The 24106-nt window shown below is 37.2% G+C and overlaps 1 protein-coding gene across 1 annotated transcript in view; it reads right to left on the bottom strand.

Moving 5' to 3' along the window:
• CNTNAP2 (contactin associated protein 2) overlaps positions 1–24106 on the bottom strand; it is an 815107-nt gene that overhangs the window by 648828 nt on the left and 142173 nt on the right. Inside the window, exon 4 of the mRNA XM_058532231.1 lies at positions 22753–22872. Within this exon, the coding sequence (XP_058388214.1) occupies positions 22753–22872 (120 nt within the window). The remainder of the gene's footprint in view (positions 1–22752; positions 22873–24106) is intronic.

Here is a 24106-nt window from a genome sequence, read left to right as displayed (position 1 = left end):
AACCAAGAGCTGGTTCTTTGAAAAGATCAACAAAATTGACAAACCTCTAGCTAGACTCACCAAGAAAAAAAGAGAGAAGACACAAATAAGTAAAATCAGAAATGAAAGAGGAGAAGTTACAACAGACACCTCAGAAATACAAAAGATTATAAGAGAATACTATGAAAAGCTATATGCCAACCAATTCGACAATCTGGAAGAAATGGATAAATTCTTAGAATCATACAACCTTCCAAAACTGGATCAGGAAGAGGTAGAGAATTTGAATAGAGCAATCACCAGTAAGGAGATCGAAACAGTAATCACAAACCTCCCCAAAAATAAAAGTCCAGGACCGGACGGCTTCCCTGGTGAATTCTACCAAACATTCAAAGAAGACTTAATACCTATCCTTCTCAAACTCTTCCAAAAAATTGAGGAGGGAGGAAGCTCCCTAACTCATTCTACGAAGCCAACATTACTCTGATACCAAAACCAGACAAGGACAACACAAAAAAAGAAAATTACAGGCCAATTTCACTGATGAACATCGATGTAAAAATCCTCAACAAAATACTAGCAAATTGCATACAACAATACATTAAAAAGATTATACACCATGATCAAGTGGGATTTATTCCAGGGATGCAGGGATGGTTTAACATTCGCAAATCAATCAACGTAATACACCACATTAATAAAATGAAGAATAAAAATCACGTGATCATCTCAATAGATGCAGAGAGAGCATTTGACAAGATACAGCATTCATTTATGATAAAAATTCTGAATAAAAAGGGTATAGAAGGAAAGTACTTCAACATAATAAAGACCATATATGAGAAACCCACAGCTAATATCATCCTCAATGGTGAAAAACTGAAAGCTATCCCTCTAAGAACAGGAAACAGACAAGGATGCCCGCTGTCACCACTCCTATTTAACATAGTACTGGAAGTCGTAGCCAGAGCAATCAGGCAAGAGAAAGAAATTAAAGGGATCCAAATTGGAAAGGAAGAAGTGAAACTGTCACTATTTGCAGATGACATGATTTTATATATAGAAAACCCTAAAGAATCCACCAGAAAACTTTTAGAAGTAATAAACGAATATGGTAAAGTTGCAGGATACAAAATCAACATACAAAAATCAGTTGCCTTTCTGTACACTAACAACGAAGTAGCAGAAAGAGAAATTAAGAATACCATCCCATTTACAATTGCAACAAAAAGAATAAAATACCTAGGAATAAACTTAACCAAAGAGGTGAAAGATGTGTACACTGAAAACTATAAAATATTTCTGAAAGAAATTGAAGAAGACACAAAGAAATGGAAAGATATTCCGTGCACTTGGATTGGAAGAATTAACATAGTTAAGATGTCCATACTTCCTAAAGCCATCTATAGATTCAATGCAATCCCTATCAAAGTTCCAACAACATTTTTCACAGAAATAGAACAAAGAATCCTAAAATTACTATGGAACAACAAAAGACCCCGAATAGCTAAAGGAATCCTGAGAAAAAAAGAACAAAGCTGGAGGTATCACATTCCCTGTTTTCAAAATATACTACAAAGCTATAGTAACCAAAACAGCATGGTACTGGCACAAAAACAGACACACAGATCAGTGGAATAGAATTGAAAGCCCAGAAATAAACCCACACATCTATGGACAGCTAATCTTTGACAAAGGAGCCAAGAACATACAATGGGGAAAAGAAAGTCTCTTCAACAAATGGTGTTGGGAAAACTGGATAGCCACGTGCAAACAAATGAAAGTAGACCCTTACCTTACACCATACACAAAAATTAACTCCAAATGGATTAAAGACTTGAATGTAAGACCTGAAACTGTGAAACTTCTAGAAGAAAACATAGGCAGTATGCTCTTTGACATCGGTCTTAGCAACATCTTTTCAAACACCATGTCTGACCGGGCAAGAGAAACAATAGAAAAAATAAACGAATGGGACTACATCAAACTAAAAAGCTTCTGCACAGCAAAGGAAACCATCAACAAAACGAAAAGACAACCTAACAATTGGGAGAAGATATTTGCAAACCATACTTCTGATAAGGGCTTAATCTCCAAAATATATAAAGAACTCATGCATCTCAACAACAAAAAAACTACCAACTCCATTAAAAAATGGGCAAAAGACCTGAACAGACATTTCTCCAAAGAATATATACAGATGACCAACAGACACATGAAAAGATGTTCAAAATCACTAACTATCAGGGAAATGCAAATCAAAACTACAATGAGATATCATCTCACGCCCGTCAGAATGGCTATAATTAACAAGACAGGAAACAACAAGTGTTGGAGAGGATGTGGAGAGAAGGGAACTCTCATACACTGCTGGTGGGAGTGCAAACTGGTGCAGCCACTATGGAAAACAGTATGGAGATTCCTCATAAAATCAAGGATAGAACTACCATATGATCCAGCTATTCCACTGTTGGGTATTTATCCAAAGAACTTGAAAACACCAATTTGTAAAGGTACATGCACCCCTGTGTTCATTGCAGCGTTATTCACAATAGCCAAGACTTGGAAGCAACCTAAGTGCCCATCAAGGGACGAATGGATAAAGAAGCTGTGGTATATATACACAATGGAATACTACTCAGCCGTAAGAAACGATGAAATCCAGCCATTTGTGACAACATGGATGGACACTGAGGGTACAATGCAAAGTGAAATAAGTCAGAGGGAGAAGGTCAGATACCGTATGATTTCCTTCATTAAGTAGTAGATAATAACAACAATAAACAAACACATAGGGACGGAGATTGGATTGGTGATTACCATCAGGGAAGAGGGGAGGGAGGAGGGTGAAAGCGATAATTCGGTACATGTGTGTGGTGATGGGTTGTAATTAGTATTTTGGTGGTGAACATGATGTAATCTATGCAGAAATAGAAGTACAATGATGTACACCTGAAATTTTTACCATGTTATAAACCAATGTTACTGCAATAAACAAAAAATTAAAAAAAAAATAACAGATTAGGATTCAGGCCAGTCATTTTTTATCAAATTACAATATCTGTGTTTTAAAATAAAGTTCTTTGCTGAAGGCTTCCTTGAATTTAGATAAGGCATTACATTTTGAAAATGTGAGAATCATGCTAGTTACAATTCTTGGTCTAAGGCCATATAAGTTAATAGTTTCATAAAAAGAAAATATTAAATTAGATACAAGGGTTTAGTTAAGCCAGAATTTCCCAAAGTATGTGTACCACTGATACTTTGAGAAATATCATATCATATTATATTACTTATATGTCTACAATAAAATGATGTTTAAACAGCACATTAGGAAAAAAATGTCAAGTGTATTAAACACAAAATTTTATGGATATTGTGCTTTGGATGAGACTAAGTTTTAAAAAAGTCAGTTGATTTAAAGAAAAATATTTATTAAAAAATTAAATTGGTGGTCTGTGGGCCTCGCAAAACTTGTGAAGACAGTAGACAAATCACTCAGGTTTAGGAAATGCTGACAAAGTAATAAATGACTTATCTATCAGAAATTGGCTATAAATAGCACATTAGTAACTTTATAACTTCTTCTCATTTCAATAATTCAATGTTTCTGATAACAATGACTTGGCCACTGATATAATACTATGCTGGATAATTTAAAGTAATTTTACACTTATTTATAATACTATGAGCTTCCCACAAACAGATGTTATGTCTAATATGTTTGCTGTTATGTCCCTAGTGGCTGGAACATAATATGCACTAATAAATATTGGTTAACTGAATAAACTAACAGTTATATAAACTTAGGTAAACACATTAAAATTCCAAAAATTGTACCCAGGGGAAAACATAGAACAGTAAACATAGATATTTTATAAGACTGGGAAATGATTCACACTGTCTAATATCTGATAGAACCCCACTATATCATACTTACCATTAAAGTTGCTTCTAACCAAATCATGGAGTTCATCAAATTTAAAAAAAAAGGGTAAAGATTAGAATTAGAAAGAGATTTGGAACCATATCAATTAAGGATGTACTAAAGTAACTAGGAAGTCCAAGTGCCGACTTAAAGATCATGTTAAAAAAGATTGATTTGCAAGACTATTTCAGAATTGATTTTTTTCTGCATATTTATCAAAGACATTCAGTATTTTTAAATGACTGCAGCAAGAAACTAAGAAACCATAGTTGAATTTGATTTAATGGTCACAAGCTTTGTGAATTTTCCAAGCTTAGCAAAGACAAATAATGGAAGTTACATTTGTGATGAAAACAATATTTTAATTTTTTGACATAAATGAATGATTTCTAATTTTGTTAAAGAAAAGTTGAGATTTGCATGCTTCTAAAATTTTCCACGACTTTTACATTTTAGAAATAATTTATACACTAAATATTTTTCCACTGTGACACAGAAAATATCCCCTTTAAAACAAGATTATTATCATCTAGGAACATCTTTAATAAAGACTCACAGTATATTGAAACATCATGATACAGGACTACTGAAAAAGAAAGTCTTAACACATTGACTACTTTTGGACCTTGTTTTCTTCTTTCCTTATTATGCTATCACGAAAGGGAGATCAATCAATTCAAATAAGACCATGTCTGTGGAGCTAAAGGCAAACTGAACTGGCACCAAAAATTCAGTTTAATGACCTTACAACACAGTCAGATGCTCAATGGGGCCACGATAGTCCATCCAAATGTTTTCATAAGGTTTCTGCCCAGGGCTTGAAATGGGAGAAAGAAAATATCAGCAGTTTTAACAGTAAATCTCCTCCAAATCCAACTTCTTTCTCATCTTCCTTTTTAAGGAGCTAAAGCTATTATCTCCTCTTACTTTCACCACCAACAAAAAATATACAAACAAGACTGTAACTACTGACAACCGAAACTGTATCACGCAGATAGGTAATGTAATGACAAAAATCTCAGCATCTACAGAAGCTTCTGAGCAAGCTGGATTTTTACCACCTCTTAATTATACACAGACCCTAACAAGGTATCGTCACAATGGAGGAAATGCTCAAATGTTACATGGAAGCTGGAGTATTTTAATTTCAAATAGGAATGGAGATTAAGATTTCAAAACACTAAAAATGAATATTGTATATAAGGATACTAAATCTTTCAAAAAATAGAATCTAGAACTTTCAAAGGGAAGATAGAACTTGAGGCGAGTAAGGGGTTGGAAATATGATGCTAATAGATAATTCTCTTTCCAGAGGGAGTAAGTATTCTATGGCGTAATGTGTTCCTTTATATTTTGTTTCTATGTAATATTTAATTCAATTTTTTTACCTGATCTCATCTTCCTCTAGCCTTTGTGTATGGAACGGGATAGCAGTGGGGAGGGGTTGGGGCAGAAATTTGTTATAAAGTAGATGTTGAAGCAAAAGTAAGACAGAGTAGTTAATAGAAATAGTGGCTTGCCAGTTCTCAAACAAACAAAAACTTTACGTGGGAGAGCCTTTAAAAATCACTTGGGCTATTATTTTCTGTCTACACAGGCAGAACAGAGGCTAAGGATAGGAATGATTGAGAGAGCATTTGAAAGTGCTCTGTATGAAAACATCTTCTCTTAGGTTGATTCCTCGTGTTATTCTCTTCAAAATGGAAATACTACTGAGAGAGGCAACACATTACATTAATATGTCAGAGTCATACCAGATCTCTCTTTTCCTGTCCAAAGGAGAGCAGTGGGGGAAGGCTGAAAATAAGCACATGAGAAAGAAGAAAGGAGCAAAACAAAACGTAAAGGAAAGTGTTGTTCAAGTTGGCCTGGAATTGTGGTTAATAATTAGTAGGACCACTCACGAGTATGAATAATAAACCCAAGAACATCATTGATGCTAACTATTACCAGGACATAACTCGTTGTTGTGCTTTAAAACAATTAACCAACATACTAATAATGTTAAAGTAATCATCTTTTGCAAATGTTTCCCAAATTTACTAACTTACATTGACATAGTTCCTTTTACAAATACTTGGTAGGAAACCTGGATAGTTACTAAATTAATATGTTTTATGGTCTGTAATTTACTTTTAAAATAATCTACAAGGACAGTTTGATATAATTGCGTGTGTGTTAGATAGTTTACACCCAGTGGTGATCTAAGCTAGAACACACACTCCACAGGTGGTTGGCGAGTATGTCATTAAAAGACCAGATTTCAGAGGTGGATACTACAAGTGTGTAAATTATACACATTTTTGCTCAAGACCTTGTGTTTTGTTAATTAGCATAAATAAATTTAATTGTCAGTTACGTTTTGAGAGTGGGCTTTTATTGGTGAAATTCCTGATGTTCACCCAAGTTGATTGGCTAAAATAATTTAGAGACTCTCCACACTCTTGCATCAAAAGGATAAAGGAATCGAGGGAACACTTTACCTTTTACTGTTCATAATGGTGACTGAGCCTGGATTTTTAAATAGTTCTATTTCATCCATTGAATTAGAGGTTTCCAGATGCCTGATCCCAATTATAAAGTAAACTCAATCCTGCTTCTAGAATGTTTTCATATTTGCTGCAAGAGAAGCATCCATACAAGAAGCAGTTGGAACACCTAAAGGGATAGAGAGCTTGGACTTTCAAGTTTACAGAATAAGTTGCATAGACAACTTTTGAACCTATTGCCAATAAATATTTGTCTTCTAACTGCAGGTGGGGCAGACTTTTGTCTCACACTTGTTTTCTTTTCTTTTTTTTTTTTTTGTTTGCAATTTTTTTTTATTGTGGTAAGATACACATAACACAAAATTTACCATTTTACCATTTTTAAGTACGCAATTCAGTCACGCAATCCACTTGTTTTCTTATATGGTACTAAGATGGATGGAGAGGTTGCTCATACCTGCTCATCTAACTCTAACTATTGCTGGCTACTTACATCATAGTAAAAGACCAAAGTGGCACAGGTCTGTTCACAGAAGTGCATTTTTTAGTGCCAACTATATATTGGACAGTGCTGGATTCAGTGTGAACAAGAACAGACATCCTGGATCACAGCCCACACTCTAGGTAACCAGAAATCAGGGGAAGAAAAATTTTAAATAATACTAGTAATTATAATTTATATATTTTTAATTATAAAAACTGATGGCTTCTCAGAATGTTTCAATCTATTAAAAAGGAAAAGTGATAAATTTATGCCACTAAAAGATATGGAAGCCTCTCACTCAAATCTATATTCCTTATGTAAATAGCTTTTTGTAAATTGTCTTATTGATACACCCATAGATGATAAAATGTTTAAACACTCATTAGCTGTTTGGAAAATATTAAAAGCTGTTTGTGTCTCAGTTCATGTTTTCAAAATTAGAACACTAATACACTCAGGGTTATTGTGAGGAATAAATGGAACACTATAGATGAAAGCATCTATACTAATACCTCTTATAGAGAAGCAATAATAAACACTCTAGGAATGATATCCTTTAAACAAAAAGGAAGACATTAATTGATATTAAAAATTTGGAGATTCCAATAAGCCTAAAAGTACATGTTTTGAAAAACTAGTTGGTTCTATGATATTAAATGAGAGGATTCAAAATGAATGAAGGATTTCCAGATTAGGATGGTGAATAAACATTGGCATCTAGGTTTTTCTCTCCTAAAAACTCCACTAAAGCTAGGGTGTATATTACATATACAGATACATACATAATGTGCGTATGTGTGTGTGTGTGTGTGTATTTAAACTAGGACACTATTGAGAGTAAAAGGGAGAGCTATTAATAATTACGTTAGGGCAAGAGGAATACAATGGGACTATACTGGGCACACCAGGACATGTGGGCACTCTAAGCTACAAAGAAGTTCAAAGTCAACAACCCTCTCGATAAACACATAGCTAATAATTATTAGGAGTCTGAGGAACACTGAGGAGATTAGAGGTCAGAAAAAAAACAAAAAAACAGAGAAAAATAAGCAGAATAAAGGAACTTAGAAAAAACTAAGGGAGAAGGAAAAAAGAAAGATGTTTACTATCCTTGAGATACAAAAAAACGATTTGCATTTATGAAGCAATATTAGAATACTATTAAAAAGGAACTTTTCAGGAACAAAAAAGAGCTCTTTGATTTAAAACCACGATGAAAGGTCATTCTAGAAAGAGAGAACAGAGAAATCAGAAGAGACAAAATCACAAACAGAATAATAAAAGGAAATGGAAGGAGTTGCCAGTGTGCAAGTGAGCACCCAGCAAGTGGATGGACACAGACCTACACTAAGGCATGTCGTTGTGAAATTTCAGAACACCTGGAACAAAAAGAATGTTCTTAGAACTGCTAGAGAGAAGGATAGGTCATATTAAAGGATCGAGAAGCTCCCAAAGGATGTGCTGTACCCAAATGAAAGAGTGAAACAAAAATGAAGAAGCATGGGAAATAGGAAGCGTGAGTTCCGATATCGGGGGAGACAAGGAAATTCTCGGATGAATAAACACTGGTGTGGTGAAGGGAGCGCTCATGACGATGTATGCCCAGACAGAGAGAGCAAACAGTCTGGATGGAGCAACGTGAAACATCAGCAAGATGCCCACTATTATCTTACAGTGTCTTAAAAACTGAGAACAGAACATGTCAGATTCTATTCTGCGCTTGGCTTGCTTGAATAACACACTAATAAACTTCCTGCTCTCACCTCCATGTCCTGCTCCCCAGGTCAGCTAGGTACTCATTCCGCCTCTCAAAAGCATGATGCCTTGTCTTGGTCCTGAAACCTAGAAGTGCACCAAGTGAGCTTAGGTGCAGAAGGGACAAATATGGTTCCAGAGAAGATAGAATAAAACAGATGTATATAAAAGTAAAAAAGGAATAATAATAGTAATTATGATGATGATGATGATATAGCAAGTTTAGTCTCACTGTTTAATGCTGATTATTTTGCTCAAAAATATGAGTAAAGACAGGATATGAGATTAATAATTATGTTAACGGAGGTCAACCCTAATAAAGTCCTCTGTACGTAAATGTATAAAGAGAGTTTTGACAACTTCATCTACAGGTATATCTTTTTCCAAAGTTATTTTCTCACTCCTCTTAAACACAACAATTGCTGGCATGTGGCTGTCATTTATACAGGACACTGAAGAGCTTCAGGGCTTCCAGTTTAAGTCAGTCCCAGGAAATATCACTCCAATATTTGCCAGTTTAGGCAACATGCAGTATTAGTACAGTTTGTTATTTAAGTTTCTTGGCTGCAGCCATCAGAGCAAGACACAAGATAAGAAGAGAAATTAGTTGCTATATAAGATTCTCCCAACAAAATTGTCAGGGACTTTCGATATGGAAATTGATTAATGCAGAAAGGATGAAAGGTGACACACCAAACTGAAAAAGAGAGGCACAGAAACATGGGCATATTGGCTTTAAGTTCAGCCAGAAGAGAGGAATTCCTAGTGAATAAATGTGAAATTATTCCCACGCTTTTTCGTTTTTGATCACAAAGCAATGAGCTGATCTTAACTGGACTTTCCAAGATGTTTTTTTTTTTTCCTCCAGCCTGAGAGACAAGCTGATTATTGTGGACAAGGCAAGAGTTTCAGACCCCAAATGTCAGAGGAAACCAAACAGTAGTCCCTAGCCATAGACCATGTGAAGCCATTCTCAGCTTTTGAGCAGGAAAATTGCACAACAAAGGCAGTGCTTTTAAAGCACAGAAAAGGCAGTGTGTTTAAAATATTGTTTAGGCAGGTGTGTACAAATATTTGAAGGTGGACACATTTGCAAGTGAGGTACCACTTTGGAGGCTCAGAGGTGACAGGTTGCCTGTTATAGACCCAAAGCTCTTCACCTTGGTTTTACATGGTGTCCTGCGCTACCTTCCTGGACCCTGTCCCATGGTGTGGGCCTCCCCGGACCTCTTATAGTTTCCCTCTCCTTTTCTTGATTTAAAGTTCGAAAACCATTTGAGAACTTTTGTAGCATTAACCTATCACTATGACTAACACACAATGAAGAGATTTAAAAGAAAACCTGGCAGGTAGAAGCCATCTGTGGAATAAGAGAGAGAATCGAAAAGGGAGTCTTAGGTGAGCTGGTAATCAGTTACGGAGAAGAGCTCTCTTTCCAAGCTGTGTTTGATCAGTGAGTTGGTTCCTCGATTTTCAATTGAAGCTGTATGAACAGAATTGAATTCAAAGATTTACACCGATTGTGAGGAACTGAAATAGCTGAGCACATGAAGCAGGAGTTGCTGAGTGATTACAAAGGTTTACAACAAAGACAGCTGGTGAGGGGGCCACAAAGAGGAGAAGATGTGACTGAAAGAAGACAGAGGGGAGCTATTCAATGTGTAGGTTAACGACAGAGGAGGTAAACTAGGTTAGGAGACAGAGAGAGGAGAGAAAAAGCCTTTGATGAGAAAAACTAAAAATGAGTGGAAGGAATAAAATGGAAGAAACCAGTGTTTTGAGGCTTACATTTGAAGCCATGAACACATCGGAGAAATGGTCCATGACATATAGGAACATGAAGGGGTTAGAAGTGTAGTCATGGCCGACTTGTGGATGTTAATAAGCCCTAAGAAAGAACAGGAAAGCTGTGTGTGTCCTCATTTCTAGCTGATTTCCTTGCCAAAAAGGGAAGAAGGAGGCACTGTAATCACATTAAATATTACGGATGATACCCAATACAATTCCATTGAATATTGTTACATTCTCAAATCAGAATTTTTAGATTCAGTGTAAGATTTTACATTGAAAAAGTAACTAGATATTAGCAATAGAATTTAAATTATCCCAAAAACCTTAAAAATTATCCTAAAAGAATTTAAATTATCCTAACTATCAAACCCTACAGGATGATTAACTAGGTACACAGGAAATACACAAGTTATCCTATAAAGCTCTCAGAAAATTATATTAGAGAAAATACTTGTAGTGGAATTAAGAGCTAAAATTGATAATAATTGCCTAATGGTTTACACACTGATTTCATTTAAGATTCTCTGATTAAAAACCCTAAGGCATTAGTTGGACAAGTAAGAAATAATAGTTTACAGCAAAAATGCTGTCCAAACTATACATAATGAATTAGAACTGTGTAAGGAAGTTTTGATGATAATGAAAAGACATGAATAAGAGATGCTCATTTCAGAAATCATATTACAAATCATACTAAAGAATCCAAAGTGAGGAGTACTGTTTGTATGTGCACACATATGCACACATACACACACACGTAGTACCTATGAACTCTGGCTCTGAATCACACAAGCCTGGATAAGAAGTAATCTCCATAACTTCCTAGGTGTGTGACCGAGGACTTAATTTCTCTAAGCATTAATTTCCATCATAAGAGTATTATGACCTACCTTGTGGGGTTGTTGTGAATTACTGGATAAGTTAATGTGTGTGATCTAAGAATAGTGCCCATTTAGTTTGCCCTTAATAATATATATAGCTACACGTATAAAATACAAAATCTTTATCACACATTTCCTAACATGTTTGTAATTTTATCTCTAGCTGGTAAACAATTTTTGTTTTTGCTTATCTATATTTTCAAAATTTCCTAAATTGAACAATACATTAAAAACTATGAGACAAATAATAATAAAGCTTAATATTTTATAAACTAAATGTGGCACTCAAAAGCAAGTGGCTTATTCAAAAGGTAAGAATAAATGTAGCTGGAATTATGAAGACTATACAGAGGCACAGAGGTAGCTATGGTAAGAAGACTACAAAGATGGCCCCCAAGATTCCTGCCACCTAGTGTACACTCCTTACGTGATCCCCACTCCTTGAATGTGGGTGGGATCCGTGAATATAATGGGATATCACTCCTTTGATTAGGTTACTCTATATGGCAAAGGTGAAGAGATGTTGCAGATGTAAGTAAAGTCCCCAGTTGACTTGAGTTAATCAAACAGGTAATTACCCTGGGTAGGCATGACATAATCAGGTGAGCTCTTGAAAGATACTCTGGAGGTCAGAGAGGTCCTCCAACTGCTGTGCTATGAGAAGGATGCATGGCAGGGACCTGGGAGCAGCCTCCAGGAGCTGAGAGCAATCCACAGCCAATAACAAGAAAATGCGGGCCTCAGTCTTAAAACTGCAAGGTACTGAATTCTGTCAACAACCTGAATGAACATGGGATGGAAGAGGATCCCAAGCCTCAGATGAGATCACAGCCCTGCTGACTCCACTTCAGCCTGTGAGACCCTGAGCAGTAGATCCAGACAACTTGTGGCAGACTCCTGACCCACGGAAACTGTGAGATAATAAATTGGTATTATTGTAAGCTGCTAAGAAAATGAATATGATAGAGAAGGAACTGCTTTGCTTTGCTGGGGGGAGGCGGGTGATGGGGCGAAGAGTCGAGGGGTAGGTTCATGATACTTTTCACTAGAACCCAAGCACATCACCCCAGTGACTCACTTCACCCTGCCCACACATCACTCCGGAAGCTTCTGAGAAGCACAATAATAAATAAAATGATATTACTGAGTACAAGTGCTTAGGAACTTGAGTAACAAGCTCTCTATAAATATTAGATTAAAAAGACATGAACAGCTTTTACCGTTATAGAGGATAATAGAATTTGATCAGCTAAATCCCAGGGCTTTATCAAGCACAAATTATATAAACAAGCTTAATGGCTTTTTGATAAAACTACAAAACTGTGCTAGGAAGAATGCAGGAGGTGTTCCTTATTTGGGCTTTAAAACTTCACATGCTACAGGACAGATGCTTACTTAAATTTTAAAAAATTAAATATGAATGAAAAGAGAGTATAAAGAACATGCATTGGAGGATAGAATATTAAGAAAAACATTGCTTTTGATTTAGGGATAAGCGGTAAGTTTCCAAGGATAATACCTAGACTTAGCTTTATTTACTATTGTCATTATTAATCATCGGGCAGAGAGAACTAAATGAAGCCTTAAATATAAAAGTTCAAGGTTTCTAGAAGATGTTGGTAAACATCTTAAGAAAATAGAAATAAGATGTTTAAACATTAGAAAAACATACAAATAAAAGAGGTATATACTCAAAAAATGATAGTATACATTCATAAAAATTATATTTATAATACCAAATTTTCAGAGAGGATCAAAATGGAGAAAGAAGGCAAGGACAACAATGACCACATTTTATAATATGCTCTAGGATCTTAAAAAGGAAACTAGGCTTTGGTTTGCACAGAATGATGAATTCTTCTACAAAGGATTCAATGAATATATTCTCTCCTCAATGTCAACTGTACGGCACTTGGAATGCTCTGTCATTTAGGGCACCCCTTAATTTCCAAGCAATGTAGCTCTGAACTGCAGATAGTCAAAAGAAGCATTGCATGGTAGAAGAACTTCCTTACGATAAAAAATGAAGAGTGCCAATTTATGTCAAACTTGGCCAAGAATTGAGTAAATTCAAGCTTGTTTCAGACAAGAGGATTCCATCTCTAAATTATTTCACTGCAAGTAGTGATATTTTTCTTTCGTGTTCCGTGGTAGTAATAGAATGTTTTTTAGAATGGAAGACAGTGTAGAGATCAACTCATTCCAATTCCTACACTATATTTACAAGGAAACTGGGACAAAGAGATTAACCGATGTGCTCAAAGTCCTACAGGGAATTTGTTTAGCATCTGCCTATAGCACAGCTCTACCAGGTTGAATTACAGGCCCACCAAAGGCAGCATACAGTCCCCTCCCTTTCCTAATGTTCTCCTGTCTTCTGCTCTCCAACTCATGGAGTTATCACCCAAGGCAGAAACCTGAGAATCATTTTCAACTCCTATCCCACCAGCCACAGTCTGGCCAACTCAGTTTTCTAAACATTCAACAAATCAATCCCCTGCTTTACCTGACTGCCACCACCTTACTCTCAGTTTCAACTCCTGGATTACAACAGGGGCCTTCTAATTTATTTCCGTGTTTTACGTCTGGGTGTCGTTTGGAGAATCCTATTCACAGCTGCCAAAGTCATGCTTTAAAAATATAATATCATCAATTGCTTGCTTTTTTCTCAGGACCAAGTTTCAACTGCTTTGCATGTCATACAAAGCATTTTGTGAGTTGATCTATTTTTCCTTCGTCTCATTTCCAGGCCCCATGACACCTACTTGTTCTTCAAGATTCGGCTCAAGAGTCAGCTGTTTTGTGGAAGATTTTGCTGGTCCCTAAGTCTAGGTTAACTGCCCATTCTATGGTTCCCTAAAGTTGCCTATGCAGACCCTTTGGGGAGTGCATCACTTTTGGCCATACCGCGTTTCCTGTATCCTGGTTGCTGATATTTGCCACACTTAATGGTACATTGCCTTAACAGTACATTGCCTTAATGGTACACATCATGAGGCAATGATTCAAAGTCGCTCTCCATCCTCCAAATCTTTTTATCGTTCTCTAGGACGCAAGCTGTCACTTCAACATCCACACGGATGACCCATTCTTCCCCAAAATGCTCTTAGATACTTTTCCTCTTCTTACTCTCACTTACATTCTCCTACACACTTACAGAATATTCCATCACCAGAAACCTGATCTCTATTGAGTTCCTAATGGCTCACTCCTGAGATGCCTTTTCCCTGTTTACATCATCCCCTAAGTGATATTATCATTACACATATATTTATATGCTAACAATTAGCACATTTATATCTTTAACCCAAACATCTTTTTGGAGCTTATCCAACTGTAAAATTTGCATCTCAAGTTAGATGGCAGATAGCATCTCATATTTAACTAGGTCAAAACTGAATTCTTGAATTTCCTCTAAATTTGTTCTTCCTTTAATTTTCCACATCTCTCAAATGGCACCATAAATCACCTAGTTATTCAATTCATAGATTAGGGAGTTATTCTTGATAACTGTCTTTAACCATCCTTATCCAATCCGCACCAATCCTGACAATACTACCTTCAAAATAGATCTAAAATCCATCTCTTTTTCATCACTTAAATTGTCACCACTTTAGTCCAAGGAAGCACCCTCTTTCCCTTGGAATTCTACAATAGCTTCAGAACTGGTCCCAGTGTTTTCACTCATGGTACCTCAAGTGGTGGTTTGATTCAAGACTCTCTCATTCTCCTGCTTAAATCCTTTCCATGGATTCCCACCCACTGCACTGAAAAATAGTTGAAAAAATAAAAGCCAAGCTTTTTTTCTGCACTACTCTCCTTACTGCCTGGTCTGCTCTGGCCCTGCTCATCTCCCCACTTCACTTTGAGCCCCTCTCTAGACTCACTATGTTCCAGTCACTCAGGTTTCAGTTCATTGGAATGAGACAATCTCTTTCATGCCTTGGGAAGTTAATTTATAGGGCTCATTTCCCTTCCTTACCATTTTTTTTTTGTTTTGGTGAGGAAGATTAGCCCTGAGCTAATGTCTGTTGCCAGTCCTCCTCTTTTTGCTGAGGAAGATTGGCCCTGGGCTAACATTTGTGCCCATCTTCCTCTACTTTATATATGGGACACTGCCACAGCATGGCTTGATTAGTGGTGCATAGGTCCATGCCCGGGATCTGAAGCTGCAAACCCTGGGCTGCCAAAGTGGAGCACACGAATTTAACCACTACATCACTGGGCTGGCCCCCCTGCCCCACCTTTTTGATTCCTTTATTTCTTTTTATGCTTCAGATTTTGGCTGAACTGTTGCTTCCTTAGAGGGTCTTAGCTAAAATCCTCTATCCGAAATAAATCACTCCTCATAATTCCATTACTTTTTATTAGTGAAAAATTACTTATTTACTTGTTTAGTTTTTTAATGCTTGCTTTTATTATTAGTTGAGAACACCATGAAGGCAATAACTCTCTCCACTTATTCTCACATGGTACAGTTCCTGGAACATAGTGAATATTTGAATGAAAAAAACCTGGATAAAGGAGCCTACAGGTATGCTTAAACACACTATTCTTTTATTTCCATAAAGACTATGAAGAAATTCACATTTTTGTGTGTGCATATTAATTTTTTTTTTTTTGAGGAAGATTAGCCCTGAGCTAGCATCCATTGCCAATCCTCCTCTTTTTTGCAGAGGAAGATTGGCCCTGGGCTAACATCCATGCCCATCTTCCTCTACTTTATATGGGACGCCGCCACAGCATGGCTTGATAAGTGGTACGTAGGTTTGCTCCCAAGATCCGAACCTGTGAACCCTGGGCCGCCAAAGGGGGATGGCCTCTTAAATATTTTTTAATTAAAATTTTTCGTCAAGGTAATGCACATTCACATGCAGTTGTAATAAATAACACAGAGAGATCCCTCGTGTCCTTTATTCAGTTTCCCCCAATGGCACCACCTTGCAAAACTATAGGATAGTATCACAACCAGAATATGGACATCAGTACAGTGAAGACACTGAGCATTGCCATCATCATGAGAATTCCCCATATTGCCCTTCTATAGCCACCCCCACTTGGCTTCCACCCCATCCCTCCTTAACCCTGGCAACCATTAATCTGTTCTCCATTTCCATAATTTTGTCATATCAAGAATGCTATATAAATGAAATCATATAGTATGTAATCTTTTGAGATTGGATTTTTTTCACTCAGCATAATTCTCTAAAGCTTCAACCACAGTGTTGTATTGTATCAGTAGTTCATCCATCTTTATTGCTGAATAGTATTCCATAGTATGAATGTACCAAGCTTGTTTAACCATTCACCTGTCGAGGGACATCTGGGTTGTTTCCAATTTTTGGCTATTACCAATAAGGTGCTGTGATCATTTGTGTACATGTTTCTGGGTGAATATAAGTCTTCACTTCTCTGGGATAAATGCTCAGGAATGCAATTGCAGGGTCATATAGTACTGTAATTGCATGTTTAGCTTTTAAAGAAACTGCCAGTGTTTTCCAGAGTGGCTCTCTCTTCCATCATGTTGTTGATCCCACCCACTGAGATTTTTATTTTGGTTACTACATTTTTTCATTATAAAATTTCCAATTGCTTTACATCTTCTATATCTTTGCCAAGGCTTTCTAGTTTTCCATTTATTTCAAGCATGTTTGTAACTGCTCATTGAAGCATTTTTATCATGACTTCTTTAACATAGTTGTCAGATAATTCTAATATCTCTATTGTCTTGGTATGAGCATCTACTGATTGTTTTCTTTCTTTTAGTTTGAAATCTTCCTAGTTCTTGGTATGATGAGTGATTTTTGTTTGAAAGCTAGACATTTTCATATTATGTAATGATACTCTGGATATTATTTAGACCTTCTGTTTCAACTGGCTTTCCCCTCAGGCAGAGGAAGGGAGGGTGCTGTCTCATTACTGCTGGGTACAGGGGGAAGTTCACTTGGCTTCCCTGGACACCCAAGTGGACAGGCTGGGCAGGGGCGTGAGTTCTGGGAACCCATGTGGTCCACAGTGACACTGTCGTGGGGATGGCCTCAGTACCGCTGGCCAATGGTGACAGTCCTGACTTGGCCTCCTCCAACACCACCCTGGTGTTTGGGGAGGGTACCTTGTTATTGCCAGGTGGGGGTGGATATCCAGGCTCCCAACATGGTCTTCACTGTCACTGTGGTGGGGAGGGGGTTACTGGACGGTGATAACGCAAGTCCTGACTCTCTACTTGGAATTCCCTGCACCTCCACAGAGGGGCTGTTGAAGCACTCCATTACAGCTTCCTGAGGGTGGGAGTCCAGGCTCCGCACTCGGCCTTTGCTGGCATGGGTGGGAATGGGGCATTCGTTTTTCTTGTGGTATTTGGCTGGAGTATAGCATTTACTGTCTAAAAGTTCTCTGTCTTGTAGGTTGCCCTTTTCCTGGTCCTTGGCTAGACAGAGCAGGTTTCATTGGGGCTTTGTTTGCCTGCACACATTGGCATTTCCATATTGCCAACTTCTTCAGCTCTGAGTCTGGGATATACAAGACAAGAAAAAAACTAAGGGAACTCACCACAGTGTTGTTCCTTGGATCCCAAGGCCAGACTAGCTGGTCTGCCTTTTTTTCTTTGCCTTTTAGAATCTTCTCATGTTTGTTTTATTTATAATATCTAGAGTTGTTAGTTGTACTTAGTGGGAAAAATAGGGAAACGTATGTCTACTTTATTTTCTCAGAAGACAAATTCTCAAACTTTACATATTTACTGATGAATAGACAGTCATCCCTTCTGAAAGTGAGGAGACGAGACAATAACATGTGTCTTAGTTTCCTAGGACTACCATAGCAAAGTACCACATTAGGTGACTTTAAGCAACAGGAATTGATTCCATCACAGTCCTGGAGGCTAGAAGTCCAAAACCAAGGTGTCAATAGGATGGGTTCCGTCTGGGCTCTGAGGGAGAATCTGTTCTGTGCTTGCCTCTGAGCTTCCAGATTGTGATCAGTAGTCCTTGTGTTCCCTGGTTTGCGGCAGCACAACTCCTGTTTCTGGCTCCATCTTCACATGGCATTCTCCCCTGTGTGTGTCTGTGTCTAAATTTCCCTCTTCTTATAAGGACACCAGTCATATTGGATTAAGGACCCTATTCCAGTGCAATCTCATCTTAACTTAGCTAGTTATAGCTGCAATAATTCTATTTCCAAATAAAGTCACATTCTGCATTATTGAGAGGCAGGATGTAACCATATCTTTTTGGGAGACACAACTCAACCTGTAACACCACAGATGACAGAGTCAAGATTTTGAAATATCACGTCAATAATATAGTGTATGTTTTTGAGTGATCTGTATATAGAAAAATGGAAGTTCTTTCGAAGAGCTTATAACTGAATTGGGGGAGATAAGGCATGTACTGGTTTGAATGTGTCTCCCCAAAATTCATGTCTACGTGGAACCTCAGAACATGACCTTATTTGAAAATATGGTCTTTACAAATGTAATTAGCTAAGATGAGGTCATACTGGATGAATGTGGGTCCTAAATCCAATGACAAGTTTCCTCATGAGAAAGCCATGTGAACACACAGAGGAGACACACAGGGAATAATGCCATATGATGACAGTGTTAGAGATTAGAGTGATGGATCTACGAGCAAAGGAATACCAAGGATTGTCAGGAATTACCACACTTCCTTAAAGCCTATAGGAGGAGCATGGCCCTGCCTATACTGTGGTTTCAGATTTCTGTCCTCAATTACTGTGACAGATTAAATTTCTGTTGTTTTGAGTCACCTGGTTTGTGGTAATTTGTTACGGTAGGCTTAAGAAACTAATACAAGGTATTTAAACAAATAACCAAAATGCAAAGAAGATGTGCCAAGTGACATAGAAGTGGAAAAAACCCACAACTCTATGAGGATTACTAAGAGGGAAGGGTTTGATTGATAAGAGTTTAAATGGTTGTTCGGTGGTATAGGGTATATTGAAGATGAGGAAGAGCTTCATGGAGGAGCTTAAGATTCAAGACAACTCTTGAGACATAAGTAAGTTTCTATAGAGAGTTTCAAGAGAGGATATTGTAGATAGGGAAAATGGCATGAAATTTAGTGCGAAACAAGGCAAAGTGTATTTGGAGAATGAAGTCCCAAGGACACAGGGTAGAAAAAGGGCAGTGATAGAAAGTTTGTATTAAATGTGAAGAAAGTCGTACTAAGTTGAGGTCCTTTCCCATCAATCAGTGGTCAGTATGGAGCAGGGTCACCACATGATCACAGTGGTATATTGGGAGCATTTATCTAGCAGGCTGCTGACAGCTGGCCTGGAGGTAGGGGCAATCAGAAAATAGTAGAGTTGGAGGGACCAGTTGGAATAGTCTAAACCCAACAAATGAGAGTCTGAATCAGGATGGTGGTATTGGGAATGGAAATAAGAATTATTTGCAAGAGGTATTATGAAAGACAAACAGTTATCTGAGGTGACCAAGAGATATCAATAGGTTAAAATTTTGGACTGAATCGAACAATAAAATATTCTAGCAGGGGTGAACTTCAAGTCTTCTCTTATGATACAACATGAAACAAAATAAGGACAAGATGAGGAACACTTTACTTATTTGATAATGTTAAACAAACAAATAAAACTTGGAGATATTAGTTGACAGTAGTGAGTTACCATTATTTGGAGGAACTTCTTGTCCGAAAAATCAGGGGAGACTCCCTTCTTCTTGCTAGGCCCTAAATTAATGGTGTTTTCATTTTGTTTGTTTTATTTTTTTAAATTAGTAAGTGAACTAAAAACTTAAGATTCCAAAGAATAGATCTAAATAAGAAGTAATTTTCAACAGAGTATTTTCAGTTTCTACCCAAGTTTACATCAGATATTACCTACTGGCGAGGTCCCTTGTCTTGAATTTTTCACTATGTGTGCACAAGTGAAAAGCTCTCCCCCATCCCTCCCTACCCTAGTAGAAGAAAGAAAAAGAGGTTGATCACTGCCAAGACATTGCTTCTTCCCCGGAGAAGATGTCTTGTTCCTGCTTTTAAAATATGTGATATATTCAATAGTGATAACACCCAATTACGCTGGGTCACTGAGAAATGGGACACCTCTATTCTTCAATAGAAATGTTATAAAGTAGGGCACATATACCCTTCCTCATGACATAATGTGATATATATCAAGACTTCATAGAATATCTCATGCTGTCATTCCCTCTTATTCTTCAACATATATCTCTTGGAAATGGAACAGCCCAAGCCAAGCTTTGTGGTACCAAACTCTCCTAATGAAGTCAATTTCATGTTCTTTCCAGATGAAGGAAGGGTTAAGGGGTGACAAAAAGGCAAAAAGTGCCTGCTGGCCTTCAAGGGTGCCTGACACACTGATGCACAGAACTGTCTTGAATGATAGAAGAAAAACATTCTAACTGCAGAAAGTTGTACTGTACTCTTCCCTGCTCAGACTGCATCTAAAGTATTGGATTAAACTGTAGTCCTACACTTTAAGGGAGATACTGATGAAGATGAAATCTATGTTTCTGAGCGAAGGCTTCAATTCACAGAAAGTAAACCAGCCCTTCATTTTGTGTGTGTTCTTCACATGAAGATTGTATATATTATGGTTTTATTTTCTAATCCTCCTTTGAGATGCATACAGGAAAATAACTAAAATAACTTCTTTATTGTCCAAGCCCAGTCGAGATACCCTGATTTCCCTTGAGGTTAATAGTTGACTTTAATTGTAATATATATATATATATATATCACATATCTATCTCCTAATAAATATATATTAGGAGAAACCAAAATCAAGATTCTTACAGATTAAATCAAGTTCTCATAGGTTATCCTTTAGTTCAATAAGATTAAAATGAAGGTTAACAAGAAAGTGCCTGAGTGCATTGACAAGTCCAACAATCAATGAACACTTAGATTAAGGTTTCTGGTGAGTTGGTTCCTTCTCTGGGGGTACTCTTAGAGTTCTTGGTATGGGAGGAATTTGGGGGATGATAGATCCCATTTCACCATTTTCTCTACACGCCTTCCCACTATACTCATGTCCTCATCATCCTCTCTTCCGTTCTGTGCCAAGCCTGGCTTCCTGATATTGCTGAAAGTTCTCCACTGCGGTCTGCTGGCCTACAGCACTGTTTAAGGTTCTCAATTCTACTGCACAATCCTATTTCCACTTCACATCTACTGACTCAATGTCTCCAGGGGTGAAGCCAATAAGTTTGTAAGGAAAGGAAAAAAACCCTCCATAAATGATTCTGAAGCATAGCCAGATTTAGGAACCACTGGCCTCAAACAGATTTGAATTTGAATCTTGCCTGAATGATATAAGCAAGCTATTTAACTCTCTAATCTTTTAAAAAATAATAATACCTTATTCCCAGGTAACCTTTACTGAAAATTTACTATGTGTTAAACAATTTTCTAAGATACGTAGATTCTATTTCATTCATATAATAATGCTATAAAGTAGATATTATTATTAATCTATTTTACAGATAAACATACTGAGGCTTATTGAACTTAATAAAGTTAATAAGGTGCCCAAGATTATACATTTGGTGATTAATGGAGCCAGGATACAAACCCAGCTAGTCTGAGTAAAGAATTTATCATGGTATCTGACACATGGTCAATAGTCCATGTAGCAATCATCACCAGTAGCATCATATAATCATTGTCGTTCTCATCATATGCCTCAGGAGTTCACATCAAATGCTGACCCTCTCCTGGAGCCAGTAAATAGTGCACTGCCTCACACTCTTCTCCAGGTTTTTGGAGGGTAAGACGTTGCCAAGTATCTGATGGAAAATGCACTCTTATCTTAGAGATCTGTACATCTTACACACTGCTGTGGGAGTTTATAGGAACCCACAATCTCATTTAATAGTCCTGAAATTTAATATAGAAGTGAAGAAAAACTAGGTTCCCTTCCCAAGTAGAAAACCCCAGATAAATTTCATGAAAGTGGCAGGTAAGTTTTACTGATTGCCAGAATGGCATTTCAGTACCCAGAAAGCCTCCTTCTACCACCATGGGGAACAGAGGAAGGTCTGGAGTGCTCTATAAGTTCCTCTGACATGGGCAATAGAGATAGTTGAGCAGTGAAATTAAATTTCCCCGTCTAGGTTACTCGTGGACGCTGCTTCAGGGCCATTCTTTCTGCGGACTTCAACTTTGAAATTTCACTCTCTGGGTTTTCCCCCTATGTATTGATTTTTTAAAATGTTAATTATTAATTGTTCAAGTCAGAAGGTAGGGTTCAAAAAAATAGTGTCAGTCAGAAGGTTTTATTGCTTTAGAAATAGATTTCATCATTTTACCTAACAAATTCAGCAATATTTAGCTTATCACATGTCATGATAGGAATAAAGCAGAGAAGAAACAAACTTCAGTGGTACTATTTATTCTCAACATATAGAAAAGCAATGTTCATGAAACATAAGTATGGCAGAGTTACCTGTCATGTTGCAGTAAACTTTCAGAGGCCCCAGAGGTCCGCTGCCATCAGGATCTATCCAGTAGTAATTTGATGTCTGGCCTAGGTGTTTGTATGCTTCGCAGGAAGGCTCATAGATAGCTGGAATGAAATATCCTACATGAGAACAGCACAAAACCAAATGGCTCCCCAGATTAACGTCCCAGTAATATATCAAATGCTGGCAAACCACTGTTAGGAGAGTATCCTCCTGTTAGAATGAGCATCCTTTTTCTCTATATTTAAATTCATGATTTGGTTCTTACTCTGTAAGCATTTCTGATCTAACAAACAAAGATAGCAAGTTCCTGCTATGGCTTTATAGTTGGAGAAAAGTCTAAAACAATCAAAAAATTATTAAATAAAAGTAATGTTTGTTTACATACACTGGGGCTCATGATCGCTGGAAAACATATTTAATCTACAGTTATTTGTACATACTATCTCTTTACTGTAAGAGATTTCGAAAGGCCATAAATATTGCCTGCTTTGTTGGGCTATCAACTAAGAGATCAGAGAAAGTCCCTCTCTCTCCTTTCTGTATCTCTCTCTCACATACACACACACACTTGTTTTGCACAGAGAGTATAAATCTCCTGCAAATAGCATGGGATTTCAAGTCTTCCTTTATTTCAGGAAAAAGGATGTGCCTGCTTCATTTTGTTTGTTACAGGTGTTTTAATTACATCAAATCTAGTTTGTATAGAAAGCTACAACCATGTAATTAAATTATACGTAGGTTCTTTTTCATTGTTTTCCTTTTTTTTCACGTGTTCCTGACACATTATTTTTTTCTCACAGAGACTGTACCTGTTTTCAGAAGTACAAAATGGACGTTTCATATCTCCTTTGTAGTCAGAACTTCTAAAATACTATTGTGAAAACTTTTTTAAACAGCTCCATACTGACACTTAAAATGAACTTGCAAGGTCTCTTTCCAAAATGAAGAACTATTTTTGGTAAAAATCTATCTGATACACAAGTAGTAGAGTCCTTTGGCAAAGTGCACTTGAATTCACACTTCTGTCGCTTGTTAAAATATTAAGTAGGAGGTCTGATTCTCCGCCTCCCTTTTCTTCCTGCCTCTTCCATGTTCTCTGTGCCTCCCTTTGGCTTTCCATAGCTTCCTCTCTCCAAAGATGTTAGATCTTAAATTCTGCTTCATTTCAACAACAACACATAGGACTAAAACAATTCTAAAATTCTTTGATTGACTTACTCCTGCTTTCCTCCCTCCCTTCCTTTCTTCCTTCTGCAAACAGTTATTGAGTACCTATGACATGCTGAGCAGTGGATTAGGCAACACAAACAGCGGTGAACAACACAGAGTAAGGAC

The sequence above is a fragment of the Diceros bicornis genome, chromosome 3 (genome assembly GCF_020826845.1).
Source record: "Diceros bicornis minor isolate mBicDic1 chromosome 3, mDicBic1.mat.cur, whole genome shotgun sequence".
In the NCBI taxonomy this organism is placed as follows: Eukaryota; Metazoa; Chordata; class Mammalia; order Perissodactyla; family Rhinocerotidae; genus Diceros; species Diceros bicornis.
Note: the sequence above shows the minus strand (reverse complement) of the source record. Positions and strands in the feature narration are given on the sequence as shown.